The 19,510-nt window shown below is 40.1% G+C and overlaps 1 protein-coding gene across 3 annotated transcripts in view; it reads left to right on the top strand.

The window, feature by feature from the left end:
* The window catches only part of TMTC1 (transmembrane O-mannosyltransferase targeting cadherins 1), a 179,519-nt gene that overhangs the window by 84,974 nt on the left and 75,035 nt on the right, over nt 1-19,510 (top strand). For all 3 annotated transcript variants that reach the window (XM_048829275.2, XM_048829284.2, XM_048829264.2), the window contains one exon: nt 13,686-13,807. In XM_048829275.2, the coding sequence (XP_048685232.2) occupies nt 13,686-13,807 (122 nt within the window). The remainder of the gene's footprint in view (nt 1-13,685; nt 13,808-19,510) is intronic.

Raw genomic sequence — 19,510 nt, 5'->3', positions numbered from 1 at the left:
GTTCCATGAATTCACATTTTAATTATCTGTTCACCTTTCTCCTCTTCCAATAACACAGTATAACCTGGAAGTGATAGTTCACAATTTTGCTAAGGAATGGGTTTAACATTAATAAGGCAAGTATTATATATATGTCTATTAATCTCTAGAAAGACAAGGTGGGTGAGGTAATGTGTTTTATTAGATCAACTCTGTTGGTGAAAAATACAAGCTTTCAAGCTTACACAGAGCTCTTCTTCAGGTCTCTGTGTATGCTCAGAAGCTTGTCTTTTGCACCAACAGAATTTGGTCCAATAAAAGATAGTACCTCACCCTCGTTGTCTCTCTAATATCTTGGGACCAACATGGCTACAACAATGATGCAAGCTGCTATTCTCTATCACATGTGCAAACACACACGTGCTCTGGTTGCCAGTAGCATTTTCTGTTCTGTGGTACTAAGAATAGGAGATCCTGCATGCCAATGACTGTGGCAAAATCAAAGATATCAGCACAGTAAATGTTGAATTGTTTTCCGGCGGGGAGGGAAAGGGGTGCATGCCCATGTGGCATGCGCACACAGAGAATTATAGAATATATTACATGGACTGTAATTACAGAATGCATGTGTTGGATTGATGGCTTTGTTGCCACTAAATTTTAAACAGGACTAATTTGTTGTTTATGCTTGTGATTAGGGTAATCACATTGTTGGAATGTATGTGCAGTACTGATAAAGGACATCTAAGCCATGAAGGTTGATTGTTCCATTTAATTTTATGAATGCTCTATATTTATACCCCAGAAAGAACATAGACTGATAGCTCTGAGGTTTCTTCTCACTAGTTTTGCATATGCTATGCTTGGAACAGAGCCACATATTTCATTGGAGAGAGTTTTACACTGAAAACTGCATGAATTGGAAACGCAGCTGTCCAGTTTTCGATTGTTTAGTAGAATGAGTGTCACTGCTTCTTTCTCTTTCCCTTTGCTCCTGTTGGTTTCAACTTTGCTACTCTTCTTGTGTAACAAGGAAATGCATCAGTAAACTCTATTGCCTAATAATCTGTTTAGGAGCCTTGATTAAATGGGTTCACAAAAGGTCTCCTGTTTTCTGCGCATCTGTAACCTACTGGTGACTTTGTTACAGGTCACCCTCTGTGACACATTGACCATAGTTCCTCTTTCTGGAAAACATGCTGTCTAGGTCTCCAAGGACAGAAAGAACTGCACCACCACCTGAATAAGACTTGCCATTCTGTTTATACCCTTTATATCTGCAGGCTCATTTTTCAGCTGCCACAATCTGTCCCATTACACTCAGCTGCCAATGACTGTAGCAAATAATGCCTGATGGGGTTTAATAGGCTTGTCTCCTGTAGTACTTCTGGATTCCCCTGTACTGTGAGTGAAGAAAGACTCCGCTACAATCGCAGGCCAAGGTTTTCAGTAGTGACCAGTGATTTGGGGTTCATCTGTTTGGGAGTGCCCAGTTTGAGACTGCTTAATGAGGCCTCGTTTTCAGAAGGGAGGTGGTTAACTTTTTCTGAAAATCTGGCTCCTTTCAGGTGTCTCAAACTGGACACCTCGAATTGCTAGTCACTATTGAAAGTCTTGGCCTCAAACTCCAGTCGCCAATGTGAAAGTGTCCTGAGTGGCTGTTAGAGAGAAGAACTTTCCATAAACAACCAGATCAATTAAGAAAGGTATTGAAACTGATTGAGGTCTGTGTGTATGGGGGAGGGGGGGAGAGGCAGAGGGGAAGGCTAGAAAGGCAGAAACCCTATTGTTAACCCCAACATTTTATATAAAACTTAATGAAAAGAGACGGGGCAGGAATAGAACGTTGTAAACCCAACCTTAGCGATGAAGAAAGGAGCTGCTATATTTTCTAGATTTAGGGGTAGGTGAATTACAAGACAGTCACTGACAATAAAGATCCAGTTTTAAATTCTGGCTACCAACTAAGTAAGTCAAAGCATCTACTGTCCCTCTGATGCTAGAAATGGTCAGTAGTACAAGCAACTACTTATAGTTCCTGGCTTTCCATGCAGAAGGGAACTGTACCTGCTGAGACAGTGGGGAGAAAGGAGGCCTGGCATACTGTCAGGCCAATAGCTTTTTCATTGGTGTATCACAATTATTCAGGGAGCATGAAAGGAATACCATTTAAATGGTTGCTCTGCCACTCTCCTTGGCATTTTTAGGCCATTGCTTTATTAGTAATATGATTCAATTGCAACTTGTCCTCTACTTGTAGCTGTAAAATTTACAGAGCATACAATGGGTCAGATTCCATGCTCCTTATGCTTAGGCCCAATCCTAGACTTTATTCAGGCTATGTTGGTGTTGGGGAAGAACTGGGTAGGTGTGGGCGGGGTGTCATTCACAAAATCAATGTGGACAGGAGAATCATAAAACTGAGGATACCATACCTGAAAGAGTTGGAGGTCATTTTAGGGTGAATTTAATGTGCCTTGTCACTGACTTTATTCCTTCTGCCTTACCACTGAATTCTCCTTGGCCTTTGTACTCATGACCAGTATTGCCAAAGCACCTTATGGCAGTTTCTGCCTCAAACAAGCATTAAGTGTTATGAATATTAGCTAAAGGGTATTCCCCTTTTTTTGTGCCTTGCTGGGAAGGAAGCATTATTTATGTTTTTAAAACCTAAACATCTCTCATGGTCTATGTGTTGCTTTTAGAGTATTTGCCTTGCTGCTATATGTAATGTAGCTACATATGGTGCAGGAGGGTTTGGTGCTTTTCAGATTATAGACACTATAGGCAATTAAAGCAAAGTATTATTATCAAACCATTTTATTATATATAGTTGTCCATTGGCTTTTACTTTAAAATAGAGCTGGTTGTCACATTTCTGTAAGTATGTTCCTTAGTTATAGCAAGATATTTAATGTAGAATTATTTATTTCTTCCAGTAAATTGCATGATATTTCCCTTTACGTGGTGGTTTATATGTAGGGAGAAAAGCAAGGAAGTTTCCAAACTCTGCATTCTCTGGCTCTAAATGTTTAATAACCATATTTTATATATATATTTTTTATGGTTTTCACCGGCACTTGTTGAGTATATTCTTTTGCGCTATTTATCTTAGTCTACATGTTTGAGACCTTTGCATGATTTCCCATGTTTGGCATCTCATTAGTAAATCACTGTCTGCGGACCTTTCTCAGAGCAATTACCTTTTAAAATATCCTGTAATGCTAACAGCACAGTCTTTGAAAGTATGTTTAGCAAAATTCTTCTGCCTCAACCACCGAGAACAACGCTTTTGTTCCCAAGTGCTTCAAAGACACTGCAAGGTGAATAAGGCTATTTATCGACTGCGTATATCTGATTAGCTGGAAACCACAGTCATTTTCATAAAAGGATCATTTAAAATAAATCCTGCTTTCACTTTCCTGAGGGCCCACTTTCCTGAATTCCTAACACCAAGCTAAGGTCAGTACTGATGTTCTTAATGTTTAGCAGTGAGGTTTTCTGTGCCTTGTCTGTTGTTAACGTTTGCTTCAGGGAGGGAGCAATAAGCCATAAAGACCTTGCTTAGCTAAAACTGAAGGAAGGGAAAGAAAAAAAAGCCCTTGGAGGAACTCTGCATGTCTTGCTGGCTGACTTCTAGGAGTATGGAAAGCTGCAGGCTGATTGGCTAAGTATCCTTGCCGTTGATGGAAAATACCATAGAACCCTTCCTGAGGTTATAGGTATGTCGACCAGAAAATGCAAGCAAAAGAAGAAAGTGACTGTAATCTCTCTATATGCAGCTGCCAAACTTGTAAAAATACTTTCTGTCCATGTTGTTTTATTCATGGTGGTAGTTTTAGTTGAAAGGAAAAGCAGGCTTGACATGTACATGGTAGATGTAGCCCAAACTGAAGTACTTCTGTTAATTTTCATACATATGAGCATGCTCGGCATGTCACAGCACAGAATCCTTAGCTCCTGCAGGATTTTTTCATGCACGTAAGTAGTTTTGGCATTTCCATCCCTTTTTTGCACCGAAGAATTATGTTTTAGGGGTCTTCTCTTTGTTTATTAACCTGAAGGAAAAGAAATGTAGACTGTCAAGGCCCATTTAAAGTGACTGGAAAGACTACTCTTGACTTCTTTGGGCCTTGGATCAGGGCCTCAGACAGTGAATGAAATGAATAAGGTAGACAGATTAATGATTAAGAAATGTCCAGGGTAATGGGATAATGTTTCCCGTTTTGAGTTGGTTTGCAATATACAGTAAAGTTTCAAGGTCTGTCCCATAATTTTTAATGGGATCCCCTTCTCACTTGTTTAGGAGGGAAACCATTCCATCCTATATTGAGAACAGAGTCAGTTCTCCAAACCATATTACCTGTATTCATATAACAAGCACTGTCTAGGCTAAGTTTTACCTTCCTTTTTTCTTCATGTACTGTAGCAACTTGAGGTCTGAATTAAAAAATAAATTCATAAGGTTCAATTTAAAAAAAAAAATCTGGAGCCAAATTCTTTTTTATTTCCTTTCAGAATGCGCCAGGCTATTTCAAGGATGCACACCCTCTTGCATCCTGTTCAGAGGAGGCCATGAAGTGTGCAACTTGAGGATATAGGGGTTGAGGCAGATAAAATGAACCCATTGCTTCAGAGAGCCATTGGAAGACTTAATAATGAAGACTCAGATGTGATTGATTGCCCTGAGTTTGAATGTGCCTTATAGTTAGCTGTAAGAAAACACATTTGGCTGTGTAAAAAAGAAAGGGAAGCTGATAGATATAGCCTATTGGGGAAAAAAATCCAATATTAAAATAAAAAGAAATCTCAGTAAGTTAAATTTCTGCCTCTTTGTTGGGTCATTGAATTGTAAATGCTCTGCATACTGTTTTGTTCCATATTGAAGAGCCCGACTTTCAGAAGTGCTCTGCGTCCACATCTCCCATTTACTTCAGTAGCAGTTGTAGTTATTTAACACTTCCGAAAATCAGGCCCTAGTTTCCATTATGGCATATTAATTCCCCTTTCTGAAAGCAGAAAGTGAATAGCAATAGATTAGTTCCCAGTGGCTGTGATCAGTGCTGAAGATTTCCTGAGAGGCACTCCCTGGTCAGGTAGCCAGTGACGCTGGATCAGTTCCAGCCTTGTGTGTGTACTCGTTCTGCTGAAGAACAAGGAAGTTGTTTTTTGGTGCTGCTGAATGCTAGGAACAGGGACAGAGACTACTAGGCAGTTAAAGTGCACAGAATAGCAACTGTAAAAAGACAACTGTGTGGCTCCATACATATTGTTTCTCAGTGACTCCATGTCAGATTTGCCCACTTCTAGTCAATAAAAAATATTGATGTTTTTTTCAATGCTTAGAAGGGAGATAGCTAGAGAGAGACCTAATTATTAAAGGAGGGTGTTGCTAGTGACTTGCTGAACTCAGGCCTGGTATTTAAGGGGCATTGTGCTCTTTGGATGGAAAGTAAAACAGAGTTCCCTGACAAGAGATTAAAGAACTCATGCTGCTTTCTGTAAGCGTAGGGCTGTTCGAACTTGGCCAGGACACCAAGCTTAACTTGGGTAACTACACTTTCACCAAAAATTTCACCTGCAGTTTCAATTGGATTGTACTGTTTTCTTTATTTCCTGACCTTTAGTGTTGTTGCAAGCTGGTAAATAAATACCCACTATGATCCATCCTTGAGGTGGCTGCAGTTCAGTGGCAGGTAAAGTGATTCCTCTATGTCCCTGGGATGAGTTTGTCATCCCATCTCTTGGCATCTGAAATTGTGTGAGTTTTGGCCCTAATTCACCAGGATATAGTGCACAGAGGCATCTGCAGCTCCCTAGTCTCTGACTGCTGGGCCCCACCAGAGGGCCTACTCTGACTTCTTTTGCTGACGTAAAGGAGTTTATGGCAATAGGAGATCAGTCCTGACATGACCCAACCTTCTGCTTGGACCAAAGGAAGTGGAACAGCTGGCACAAGAGATCATTACTGTGCATAGGGATGAATCTCCAGGAGAAATCTCTGGCTGGCTTTATACCACTTACGTGTGAGTTTAAAGAGAATTTAGCAAACTGGAGAATCCAGCTCTCTTATCTTTACTGTTGCATATGGAAGGTGCAATTAGACATTTGCAAATCTTGCCCCCTTGTAGTATGCAATGTGATGGAGTGTGATGTTGACAGTGACTTGGCATAGGCCTGTTGAATAGTGAAGTTAAAAGATGGTTGAGAATTGTGATGAGCAACCAGTATTGTAAGCACATGTGAAGTTACCTTCTGAGTTTGTATGGGGTTTAGAGGTCTAAACACATCCATGAGTGCCAAGAATAAACTGCATAGTTGTAATCCTGTCATGTCTTTGACTGATTCTTTTTGTGGTCACTTAACCTCTCTGTACCTCACTCTTCTCATAGATAGATTATTTACTTACCTCCTAGGATTGTAAGCACTTTGAAGATGAATAGCATTTATTGCTGTTATAGAATCATATGCATCCATCCTCCTTGCAGTACTAACTTCTCTGTGCCTGAAGTTAGATGCTTGAAACATGGGCCATCTAAGACTCACTGACAGAATGATTCAGCTCTTTGTTAAGAAGGCACCCCTTAATCTATTGAGAGAGTTCAAAAGGAGGCGAGATGGCTCTTGTCTTGTCCCTGTAATAAAGGAGAGAAAGAGACATCCATTTAATAGCCACAGGCAAATCTTGACTTTCAAATAAGCAAACATGGGTAAACCACTCAGGAAATGTTCAAAGAAAGGAAGGAAAACCTCTCACAGTTGCCAACCAGCCGCTCTCTTATTGCCAACTCTAGCTGTGCATGCCAAGAAAGGGGTTCTAAAGAGCTTTCTCAGTGAAGGGATATGGACTTTCAAAGTGCAATACTTACTCCAGTTCACAGATTCATCATGCTGTGTCTTATGACAGGTGGGTCAAGCTCAGTTTAGAGAGGCTCTACATTTTTTCCTCTGAGGTCTCACTTTGAGAAGAGTATTGTGATTTAATAGCTCAGGAATCTGAGGATACAGAATATGTCCTTCTGGAAGTTCAGTCTCTAGTAGTTTCTGCCCCTCCCTCTTTTCTTTTTTTTAATTTTTTTTAAAGTTGCCAAACTAGCAATTTAATAAACTTATTTCTCCTTTCATATATTTTGGCCTCTGAATGAGTCAGAGAATTCGCTTCAATTTTGTTTTATATAGTGTGACTAATTCTTGTCTCGCTTATAGGAAAAGAGCTTATATCTTTTGAATCGTTGATACGAGAGTGAAGCTTTGCAGATTTTTAAAATCCTTCTTTATTGATTTTTGATTAGAGTAAAGGAGACTAAACCTTCAAGTAGCAATAATAGGCAGGCATATGAATAATAATAAAAAAAATACATTGGATAAATGATATTATTTTCATTCAAAGAAATCCGGCGTGTTGTCAACAAACCAGGGAGTTCTAAGGTTAATTCAAAGGTCTCTTCAATGCAGAGAAAGTCATTTTGGAGTGCCTATAAAGACCTTAGCATTATATTTCCAAAAGGATGAAATGTCTTTATCCAGGCAGAAAGAGCTGGCTCTTGTTAGAACGAAGTGATTGCTAATGTCCAGCCCAAAGTTTGCATTTTAAGAAAACAGAAAAAATATAGAATCACATATCTGCCCTTTCTGAAGCTTCAAATGGTGCTCTAGGGATGTGGGTGAAGCTGGGGGTTCTACCATGTTCTGCAGCCCAGCTTGTCCCTAAATTGGCCCGTTCCACCAGAGTAATAAAAACTGTGTGTTTCTAAACAAACTGTCAGCTAAACAAACGGTCTAAATATCTGAAGTATCCCATGTCAGAAATGTAACAAATGCCTTGTTCTTTTGCAATTCATTATGTTTTGGGGGCAATTTCTTAAGAACTGTTCTTGAAATAAGGTCCCGCTTTTCCCACTTTCTAAAGATATGCAGTGTTGGTTTCTGAATCAGTTCTGTCTTCAGTTGTTGATTCACCAATAAATCTGGCAGCCTCTCCTGAGGAAGAAAGGATAACAGTTGGGCATACCAAATAAACTTGCTTGGAAAAGAGAGAGAGGCTGAAATTCTGGCCCTGTTGAAATCAGTGAGAGTTTTCCAATTTTCATTAGGGCCAAGAATATCACCCATAGTACATAAGCTCCTTTCAAGTCCTTTAGCTATTTATTGTGTTCCTTCTCTTTCCTCTTTTATTTTTCCTTAAGTCTGTAAGAGAATTTTAGTGCTCATTAAAGTCATCTAAAGAAACCTAAATTCTCAGCTTTTAAATGGTCTATCTTAAAGCAAACTCACTAAGTATAGCAAGGCAATTAGTCCTGTTCTTAGCCCACAAAAAGCTAACGATTGTTAAATGACTTGCCGTCGCACCAACTATTCCAATATTTGGCAATCTCTGTTCTAGACAAGACCATCACATCAAACTTTGGACCCTGATTCAGGATTTGAACCAAAATTTCCAAAAGTGAAAAGCCAGTGCTGTAACCCATTAGACCACCTCGAGTCCACTGTGACTCATCCCTCTTATATGGTTTTTGTTTTTTTTTTAAATTAGTGCCAGGCTAGAAAGGAGGTGCTGTAGTCCTAATAAACAGGTTGGATTATGAACAGGAGGCTGCCAGGCAACTCTCCAACACCACATTCTACAGGCTCTTATCCTCTGATCCCACTGATGGTTACCAAAAGAAACTACAGCATTTGCTCAGGAAACTCCTTGCTACAGCACAGGAACAAATCTACACGGACACACCCCCAGAGCCCCAACCAGGGGTATTCTATCTGCTATCCAAGATCCATAAACCTGGAAACCCTGGATGCCCCATTATCTCAGGCATCAGCACTCTTACAGCAAGATTTATCTGGCTATTTGGACTCTCTCCTTAGACCCTACGCTACCAGCACTCCTAGCTATCTTTGAGACACCTCCGACTTTCTGAGGAAACTACAGTTCATTGGTGATGTTCCTGAAAACACCATCCTGGCTATCATGGATGTAGCAGCTCTTTGCACCAATATTCCACATGAGGGTGGACTACAAGCTCTCAAGAACAGTATCCCTGATGAGGCCATGGCACACCTGTTGGCTGAGTTTTGTGACTTTGTCCTCACCCACAACCATTGCAGATTTGGGGACGACTTATACCTTCAAGTCAGTGGCACTGCTATGGGTACCTGCATGGCCCCACAGTATGCCAACATTTTTATGGCTGACTTAGAACAATGCTTCATCAGCTCTCGTCCCCTAGCGCCCCTCTTCTGCTCTACTCCGCTACATTGATGACATCTTCATCATATGGACCCATGGAAAGGAGGCCCTTGAAGAATTCCACCGGGATTTCAACAATTTCCACCCCACCATCAACCTCAGCCTGGACCAGTCCTCCCAAGAGATCCACTTTCTGGACACTACCGTGCAAATACGTGATGATCACATAAACACCATTCTATACTAGAAACCTACTGACCGCTATACTTACCTGCATGCCTCCAGCTTCCATCCAGGACACGTCACATGATCCATTGTCTACAGCCAAGCCCTAAGATACAACTGAATTTGCTCCAATCCCTCAGATAGAGACAAACACCTACAGATCTTTATCAAGCATTCTTAAAACTACAGTACCCACCTGGGGAAGTGAGGAAACAGATTGACAGAGTTAGATGGGTACCCAGAAATTACCTACTACAGGACAGGTCCCACAAGGAAAATAACAGAACACAACTGGTTATCATGCACAGCCCCCAGTTAAAACCTCTCCAGCACATTATCAATGATCTGCAACCTATCCTGGGAAACGATCCCTCACTCTCACAGACCTTGGGTGGTAGGCCAGTCCTTGCTTACAGACAGCCTCCCTCCCCCCCCCCCCCCAACCTGAAGCAAATACTCACCAGCAACTTCACACCACACCACAGAAACACTAACCCAGGAACCAATCCCTGTAGCAAAGCTTGTTGCCTGCTCTGTCCCCATATCTACTCTAGCAACACCATCAGAGGCTCAATCACCTGCACATCTACTAATGTTATATATGCCATCATGTGCCTGCATGCCCATCTGCCATGTACATTGGCCAAACCGGACAGTCCCTACATAAAAGAATAAATGGACACAAATTGGACATCGGGAATGGGAACATACAAAAGCCAGTAGGAGAACATTTCAATCTTCCTGGACATTCTATAACAGATTTGAAAGTAGCTATACTTGAACAAAAAAACTTCAGAAACAGACTTCAAACAGCAGAACTAAAATTCATTTGCAAATTTAACACCATTAATTTGGGCTTGAATAGGGACTGGGAGTGGCTGGCTCATTACAAAAGCAGCTTTGCCTCTCCTGGAATTGACACCTTCTCATCTGTTATTGGGAATGGACTACATCCACCCTGATCGAATTGGCCCTGTCAGCACTGGTTCTCCACTTGTGAGGTAACTCCCTTCTCTTCATGTGTCATTATATAATGCCTGCATCTGTAATTTTCACTCCATGCATCTGAAGAAGTGGTGTTTTACCCATTAAAGCTTATGCCCAAATAAATCTGTTAGTCTTTAAGGTACCACCAGGCTCCTTGTTGTTGCCATGCTGACAGAGAGGTAAAAATGTTCTTTGGTTCCTCTGCAGAAAAGTAGACTGATTCATTACTGCCTTTGGGATGTTATTCCACAACACTAGGGTAGAACAAGTGAGTAGAAGAGTTTAAAGGAGTTTAATAGAATTTTGACCCTAAGTTTTGCCTTGTAAAGCGAGAGTTCACATGGAGTCAAATAACATTGACTTTAATACTTTCAGACCTAAAGGCCTTCAGGAACCAGCCTCTCAATGAACTCTTCAGCCTGAGCTGACTTCCTTAAAAAGGGCACTGTTAGCTGTCAAGTAATGTTATTTATTTTAGAAGTAACTAGCAGCATGGTGTTTTCACAATATTGATACTAGTGTCACTGGGCTCTTTTGCACATGTGCTGTGCCCCTCTGTGATGTAGATGCTTGTTCTGCCACTCTTTGTGAACCCCGCCAGAGGGATTGAATGACCAAGGCTCCCTGGCATCCAGATAGCGCTGCGATACTTTATACAGAGAAGTGAGGAGATTAGATCGCCCACTTCAGCCTAACTGATATATGTATCTTACCCTTTTCCATTCAACGTACGTTTAATTTATTTGTTTTCTACTTCCTGTGGTTTGAATGGAATTTGATTGTTCTTGTAATTCCATGTCCTTACAATACATCTCTTTGTTCATCAACTTAATGGACTGATCTCAGTCTCAGCTCTGTGAACAGTGTATCTAACTTTGCTGCTGTGGCTACAAAGCAAATTCATAATGTTTTATTGCGGGCCCGATGCAAAATTCTTGCAGGATGGTGGTGGTGTCTGTCTAAGTGTATTAAAAAGAGGGTAAGATGAGTGTGCATTTTAGTTTTTAGAGAGTATTTTTACAGCTGAGGCCAGGGATATGACTTGTACGCCGAAATTTGCCTTTGGCTTCCTTTCTGAACCTGGGCAAGTCACTTTACCTCTCTGTGCCCTATCTGTTCAATGAGGATAACAAGATTTCCCTTCCCTATAATGAAGTTGTGAACCTTAGTTCAGTGGGTCTCAAACATTTTTCATAATTGAAAAATCTTGATGGAGAGGTTCTCATGGACCACCTTCGATCCTGTGGACAGCTGCACAGATCACTTCCCCTCCCATTTGTGATTGTACAACATCTTCGTGGCAACTGGTGCTGGTTGGCATTTTTCAAACAAAGTTTTATTGTTGATAAATGAACTTTTTTCTAATATGAAAAATTTTACAAAACAACTTGATCTTTTTTTTAAAAAAATGTAGTGATATCGTACTGCTTTCTCTTGCATCTGTGACAAGGAAAATTCTATAATTCAGACTCCTCATCTTCCTCTTGGTTACTTATTTAGACAGTGTTTCCCCCCCCCCCCACTTAAAAAGTGTCTTCCTCCTACATTGCACAATTCATGCTAGTGCTGTGGTGGTTCTTTCTTCAGAGATTTCTCACAAGTTTTGCGAAGTGTGGTAACTGCAAATTTCATTAATCTAAATTTTTTGTAAAAGGTAGAGTCTCGGGTGACCAGATGTCCTGATTTTATAGGGGCAGTCCTGATTTTTGGGTCTTTTTTCTCACATAGGCACCTGTTACCCCCCACTTCCTGTCCCAGTTTTGACACTTGCTATCTGGTCAGTCCTGTAGAGTCTGTGGGAAGAGTAATCAGTTTTGTGCTTGACGTGGTGTTTACTTCTACTTGCTAGTATTGTTGTATAGGGGAGCTTAGGCACTTAACATAAGGAACCGTTGCAGTCAATTTGTTTGTAGCACTGCAAGTGTTATATGCTCAATAAACATACTTACAGTGCATATGTGATGAAATCTAGCAATTATTGTTAAGCCATGGGTCAATGTCTGTTACACCAGTGCAGTGCCAAAGCAGATTGTACTGGTGTAAGTGAGAGCAGAATTTGGCCTTAGGTCTTTTGCTGGGCTGCATACTGCTACGTAGGCCTTGTTTGATATTTCCATTTTTAGATCCCTTCATGTAAAGCTTTGTAAGGCAAATAGGCTCTCCAGCACTGAGAAATAGACCAAAATGATTAGAAAAGCTGAAAAGACTAAGTGAGTCAATTTGCTTCTGCCTTTAAATGTTACAAAGCTAGACCTCACAGAATGAATTCCCCATCATTTAGGCATGGTACAACAACGACTGATTAAACTAGGGTATTATTGGCCAGCACAAGAAGGCACAAATGTCTAGACTGGGTGATTTAACTAACTAAATTCTGTTCTTTCATCTAAAGAAACCTAAATTCTCAGCTTTTAAATAGTGAGTTTGATTACCTTAATTTGATCTTTAGTGAGCAACAGCAGACATTACAAACTGATTCATCCAATTGGACTGGAGCTAGTAGAGAAATGGAATTAGCCTTCATCTCTAAAGGCTGTGGTCCCTCCAGATCAGGACTGAGGCCTTTGTAGTCTGGCAGTATTTGGAGCAGCTGTGCAAATCACAATAGTTTTGACAAAATCACATGTGACAATTTCATTTCTCCACTCATAGCAAGCAAACCTTAAAAACAGCAGTATGGACCAAAGACATTAATATTAATGTACATAATGCCTCAAATGTTGAACACTGTATTGGACATAAGTATCTTGTATGATAAAGTATAATTAAAATTTTAGATATTTTCTCCAAAGGGATAAAAAGACTATATTAATGTGCAGTTTTGGGTTAATTTTCTTCATACAGAACATTACAGATATAGCTGTCACTTCTTAATTGTAAAAACTTGAGACTGAACACAGACATGTGTGTCTATGTGTACACCCCCACTATTTTCATATATAATATTTCAGTTGCACATTGCCTGTAAATTACCTCAGAAAGTTACAATCTTAAATATCGATGTACAGTAAAACTGACCTCAGAAATGTTGCCAAGAGTAATACACACTGTGTTGTATCTGATGTTTGTGTAATTCAAACAATAAACGTGTTATGGGTATGTCAACTGTACAATACACAAACAATATGTAAATGTAAGGAACTGCAGTGTGGAATAATTCCTGTTTTCAATGCAGTACATTGATCAATCATTAATCTGATTAATTTATTTTATTAATAAGAATCTGAAAATGGAAGAGGGGCAACTTAATGTTGATTGGAAGTTGGATTTCTTTTTCATTCACATGCATTTCACTATTGTGTTGTTGCAGAAACTGGAACATAGAGAAGTTTTAGTTGGCTTGTTGTTCCTGGTTTTCCCATTTATCCCAGCCAGCAACCTCTTCTTCAGGGTGGGGTTTGTGGTGGCAGAGCGAGTCCTTTACATGCCAAGGTAATTATTGCAATTGAATTCCTTTATAATGAGACCCTCTCACCCATTTTGTAAAAGCAGGTAAGATTTTTTTTTTTTTGCCTATTATTGTGATTCAGACATTATATTTTATTTATTTTTTGTCCAAGCACAATATACGTTTGAATTTTTGAGCAGCAACATCAGGAAATATGTAGCCTGTCAAGGCAGGCTACTTGGCAGAATCAAAGCTAGTTCCATTCCACTGTTACGAATTTTTTTGAATGTGGTTGAAAGTATCTGTATAAAGGGAAGCAGCGTGTTGTTTCTTGTACGTTGTCCTTTTGTGTTTGTACGAATTGTGCTGTTTCCCTAAGCAATATTGTCAACTTAAATTGTCCATGTTCTCTAATGTAAGCATAGTATTTATAGGGTTAACCATTATTATTACTATTTATATATTACTAATAGCCAAGGGGGTTCATTGTGCTAGATTCAGTATAATCACAAAGGAAGACAAGGTCCATCTCCTAAAAAGTTGATAATCTAAGTCTCTGCTGCTGCAGGTGGACTGTTTCACCCACACAGTCCCATTGCCCATGCACTATCAATTGCAGGATCAAGGCCTATGAAAGAGTTTATAGTCTAGTGGGTGGAGGTAGGAGAAGACTCCCATACCTTCCTCAACTGTAACTCCAAATTTGAGTTCACCCTAGTTTCCCCCTAGATACCATTTACATTCTAGACTGACTAGCTGCTAGGGGGTTCTGGTGCTTCTTGCTGCTCTTGCAAGCAGCATAGTTTTGAACTACTCCTTGTATCTCCATCATATCCAGATCTAAGGCTGAAGCAGTAGGAAAGGCCAACCATCCAAGATGCAACTGGTGATTGCCTGCTTGATCCAGCCATAAATAGAATTACATTTTCATAGCATTGTAGCCATATGTTTACATTCTAAGAGCTCAGTTTTACCATCAGGTGCGTACTCAGTTCCCATTATCTTTCATGGTGATTGAACTTACAGAGCTGATGGCCCTAAACCCCAGATTGCTTTACGCTGAAATAACTGCTTTATTTCCCCCTACTTTTTAAAATTGGATTGCTGAAAAAGCAAATAAAAACAGAAAACCCGGAAAAATATTTTCTGTAGTCCTGATCCTGCAAAGGCTCGTGTTTCTACTTAATTTTATGCCTATCAGTCGTCCCATGGACTTCAGTAGGCCTACTCTCTGGTCTTTGATAGACTGGGGCCAGAGTCTATAGTTTTACATAGCTGAGATATATTTCTGCCTCCTATTATATCAGTTTGTTTTATGGGCCAAATCCTGTTTACCTTATTCACAGAAGTAACCCCCTTGAGTTCGATGAGACTGTTCACATGGGTAAGGTGAGTGAGATTTGGCCCTCTGAGTTATTCTGGGAATCATCACCACAACTTGTGATTCTTGTTACTGTCCATTATTTTAAATGGAGAAACACATCAAAGCTGTTAAAATAGATATTGAGAAACAAGCAGACCAGCTTGCTTCTAACACACTGCCGTGTTGTTCTCTCACTTTTCTGGCTGTGGAAAGAGCAAGGGCTTGAAGTGCTGCAGACGCCAGCATCTAGCTCTTCTCCAGATGAGATTATTGATATCACGGCGTGCCTTTTGAAGTTGGTGGTAACGAAGGAGGACAAATAGGCAATGGTCCAGGAGGACTTTGTGGAAGGAATATGAGCATATTTAATATGTGCATAGGAACGCTGCTTATATAATGACAGGTTTCAGAGGAACAGCCGTGTTAGTCTGTATTCGCAAAAAGAAAAGGAGTACTTGTGGCACCTTAGAGACTAACGAATTTATTTGAGCATGAGCTTTCGTGAGCTACAGCTTCGCAAAAAGAAAAGGAGTACTTGTGGCACCTTAGAGACTAACGAATTTATTTGAGCATGAGCTCACGAAAGCTCATGCTCAAATAAATTCGTTAGTCTCTAAGGTGCCACAAGTACTCCTTTTCTTTTTGCTTATATAATGTTTTTCATCCTTCTGTGGGTTTTACAAACATACAACCTGTGAAGTAGGTAATTAAAGTGACTCCCTTTTTTAGGAGGAGATACTGAGGCAGAGACGTTAAATGGTAAACACTAAGAGTGAGTATGTGTCAGAGTCCCTGGGTCCTGTTCTGTTTTCAGACCACTAGAGACCATTCATTTCCTCATTTACAACCTTTTTTCACCCCAGGTGGCAGGCCACTGAACTGAAATTTAAAATGAAGAACTAACATGGCCGTTAATTGTCACATCAAAGAAAGTGTGTGGACAGCTCTCACTCTCTGTCACCAGATTCTTTGTAGGAGAAGGAAGGATGCTCAAAAAATTATATACATGAGGGTGTTGAGAACTAAATTTACTGCTTGCAAAGTTATTGAATACCAGTGAGCACTCTTTCTGTCTCTCTCTATAAACAGATTGGATGGGGGAGTGTTAGCCTTCCATGAGCATTCATAACTATTGTGAAACCACAATGACATCTCTTTATTTACCCCCTCTCCCCCACCCCGAGGAACTTGGCACATAATATTGAGGATATAAGAGAAAGAGGGGCGGTGTTCTTTATTTGAAACATTCTTTAGCAACTGTTTCATTGCTTGCATTTTGCCAAATGCAATATACTTTTCTTGAGTTTTGTTCTATTTTTGCTCTAACATCAATTACTAAATTGGAATATTTCACCCCATTTGAAAGATTTTTTTGAGGTGAGAAAGCTGACTCAGTGTGTGGAAAACACATTGATGATTGTATCATTCTTGGTTATATTTAAAAGTGCTCTTCCACCCCCTTTTGAAATGAAAGCCTTTTATAAATATTTGTGTGCGTGTCACAGTTGTGCATATTGCAATCCATGGATCACATCCTGAACTCTTTACGCAGTTTTATTCAGTCCTTACATGGGCAACATTCAAGTGTAGTGAATAAAGACCTGAGGATTCAGGTAAAAGGTTTGTAAACCAAAAAGGAAATGTTTTAGGATTTTTACCCCCAGAATAATTTAATTTGACTTAGAAAAACAGGGAATTGTACAACCTTTTGATCATGCACTAGTTGTAGAGCTTGGCCCTGCCTTCCAGGGCTTTGTGTGCCATCTTCAAAAGCCTGAAAAAAATTAAAAAGCTTTTTTAAAATTTTTGTTAAAAGTTTTCACAGGATAATAGTTTCCCAACCAGCTGTAAACATTAGTGTAGATTGGGGCAGGACAGAATTCATAGGACAGATTTTCAAAAAAGTTCCGTTCCCATTTAGGCACCAAAATAAGTGACCAGATCCTCAGAAGATTCAGGACACTGAATGCTGACCTCTTCTGGAAATCTGGCTCTAACTGCTGGTGCTGGTCACTTTGAAAATCTGGCCCACTTAGTGCAAAACATCACAATTGCATTTAAAATGAAAAGAACAGTTAATCTTATTGTTCCTAGTCATGAAGAATCTAACTGAACATAACCTGGACCTTTAGCGCTGACTCTGCAAGTGCTCCTCAGTGGAACAATTGGACACACAAAGTGTGACGGTGAACACCTCTGATGTGATGCTAAACACTCTGACCTCCCATTTACTGTAATGGGAGTTGTGGGTTCTCTGGACCTCTCAGGACTGGACCCTTACTGTAGGAGCAATTTCTCTGATTTGCTCAACTTTTTGCACAACTCCTATTTCAGTGGCTCCTGGCTGTGGGTTTGTTTGTTTGTTTATTTACAAACACATTTGTTTTCTAATTTGCTTCCAGATTTTTAGAAAACTGCCCTGCTAAAAATAGCCAACCACCTGAGCCAGCTAAGCATGTGCACAGTTTCCAGATCAAGTGCCTGTGTGCTAAATATTACAAAGTTTAAACACCAGAAGCAATCACTTATTCTTCCTGGCTAATAGTTATGTCACTGACTATTTTTACCAGCCATGAGAACCTTCCCAGTTTAGCAGTCCATGGATTTTGAATCATGAATGACAAAAACAAAGATGAAATTAAAAGAAAGTGTTGAAAGTTGCACATATTTATTGCAGAAAGTGTGATATGATCAACTAAGGGTCAGTCAGGTCACCACTAGTTCCTGTGTGTGTGCTTTGCTTTCTGACATATATTTGCAGAAATTTAAGTGATGAAAGTTCTGTTAGAAGTAAACTATATAGCCAGTCAGGAGGAATGCAGATGATAGGACAGGAAACTGACCTTTTACATCAAAAGGAGAAGTCCTGTGACCTGATGCATCAATTACAATAACAAGTGTCCTGCTTGCAGATTTTGATTACATCACTGATTCAGTACATTCTCAGGCAGCTTTTGATAGTGGAGTCCTGTGCGTTGGGGTCCTAGGGAGCCCAAGATGAAAATAAAAGCTGCTCTCCAATGGTTAAACCCCAGCAGCACAGTGGCAGAATTACTGCCAATCTGACTGTGCATCCCTCTAAGCATCCCTTTGTCCATTGCAACTACCACCTTAGGCCCAGCAGAGAGTAAACTGTACCCCGTTATCCCTGCAGTGGTGAATCAATAGGCACCAGAGGTGTTCACTGTCACACTTTGTGTGTCCAGTTGTTCCACTGAGGAGCACTTGCTGAGTCAGGAGCTCTTAAAGAGGAGCACTCTCTGCCTTGCAGGTTGCATGATTCTGCCAGAGTCTATGCATGCCTTTTAGCCATGTTTATTTACTGAAGTACACCATGGTAAGTTGTAAGATCAATACTTGTAAATGTCTCTGCCACCTTACCAGAAAGTCAGTATCTGGACAAAATGGTCTAGGGGGTTTCTCAAAAGGATCAATCTCTTTGTATCAGCCTCTTAAAAATTCATACAAGACCAAGTGCCCCATGAAGCTTTTGTTTTTACATGCTGTACTTTAAACAACAATACAGCAAATTGCTGCCTATCCTTGCTAATGTGTCCACTTCACTTAATATAACCCAGGGATAGGCAGCCTATGGCATGTGTGCCAAAGGTGGCACACGAGCTGATTTTCAGCAGTACTCACACTGCCGGGTCCTGGCCACCGTACCGGGGGGCTCTGCATTTTAATTTAATTTTAAATGAAGCTTCTTAAACGTCTTAAAAATCTTATTTACTTTATATGCAACGATAGTTCAGTTATATATTATAGACTTATAGAAAGAGACCTTCTAAAAATGTTAAAACGTATTACTGGCCCGCAAAACCTTAAATTAGAATGAAGAAATGAAGACTCGGCACACCACTTCTGAAAGGTTGCCGACCCCTGGTATAACCCCATCTATTAACATTTGCAACATACTAATTAAACACTAGAAACTGATCCATATTATGGTAATGAAGTCTGTGCAATTTTGCAATTTTCATGAGATTGTGACCCTGAATAATTCTGAAGAGAACTTACCTTCCCCCACAAAGCAATAATTTGAAGATGGGTTTTATAATATGCCTGCCTTTGGCATTATTCTCTTCCTTGATTCATTTTTCAGTGGATGTAATGTTATGCATTTTCACTCCCCCTGCCACACTTTTTCACTTTTTTAAACCCATATGTCAGTCAAACTTGAGGATCTGAATTCCCACTTACTTGTCTCGCATTCCTTTAATATTAGATCAGATATTGTGAGTGTTGATATAACTTCTGCTAATAGAAGATCCTCCCCCACCGCACCCCAATTAGAGTCAAATCCTGGCCTCAATGAAATCAGTGACAGAATTCCCATTAACTTCAGTGGGGCAAGAATTTCACCCAACTTATTCAACAAAGC

The sequence above is a fragment of the Caretta caretta genome, chromosome 1 (genome assembly GCF_965140235.1).
Source record: "Caretta caretta isolate rCarCar2 chromosome 1, rCarCar1.hap1, whole genome shotgun sequence".
In the NCBI taxonomy this organism is placed as follows: Eukaryota; Metazoa; Chordata; order Testudines; family Cheloniidae; genus Caretta; species Caretta caretta.
Note: the sequence above shows the minus strand (reverse complement) of the source record. Positions and strands in the feature narration are given on the sequence as shown.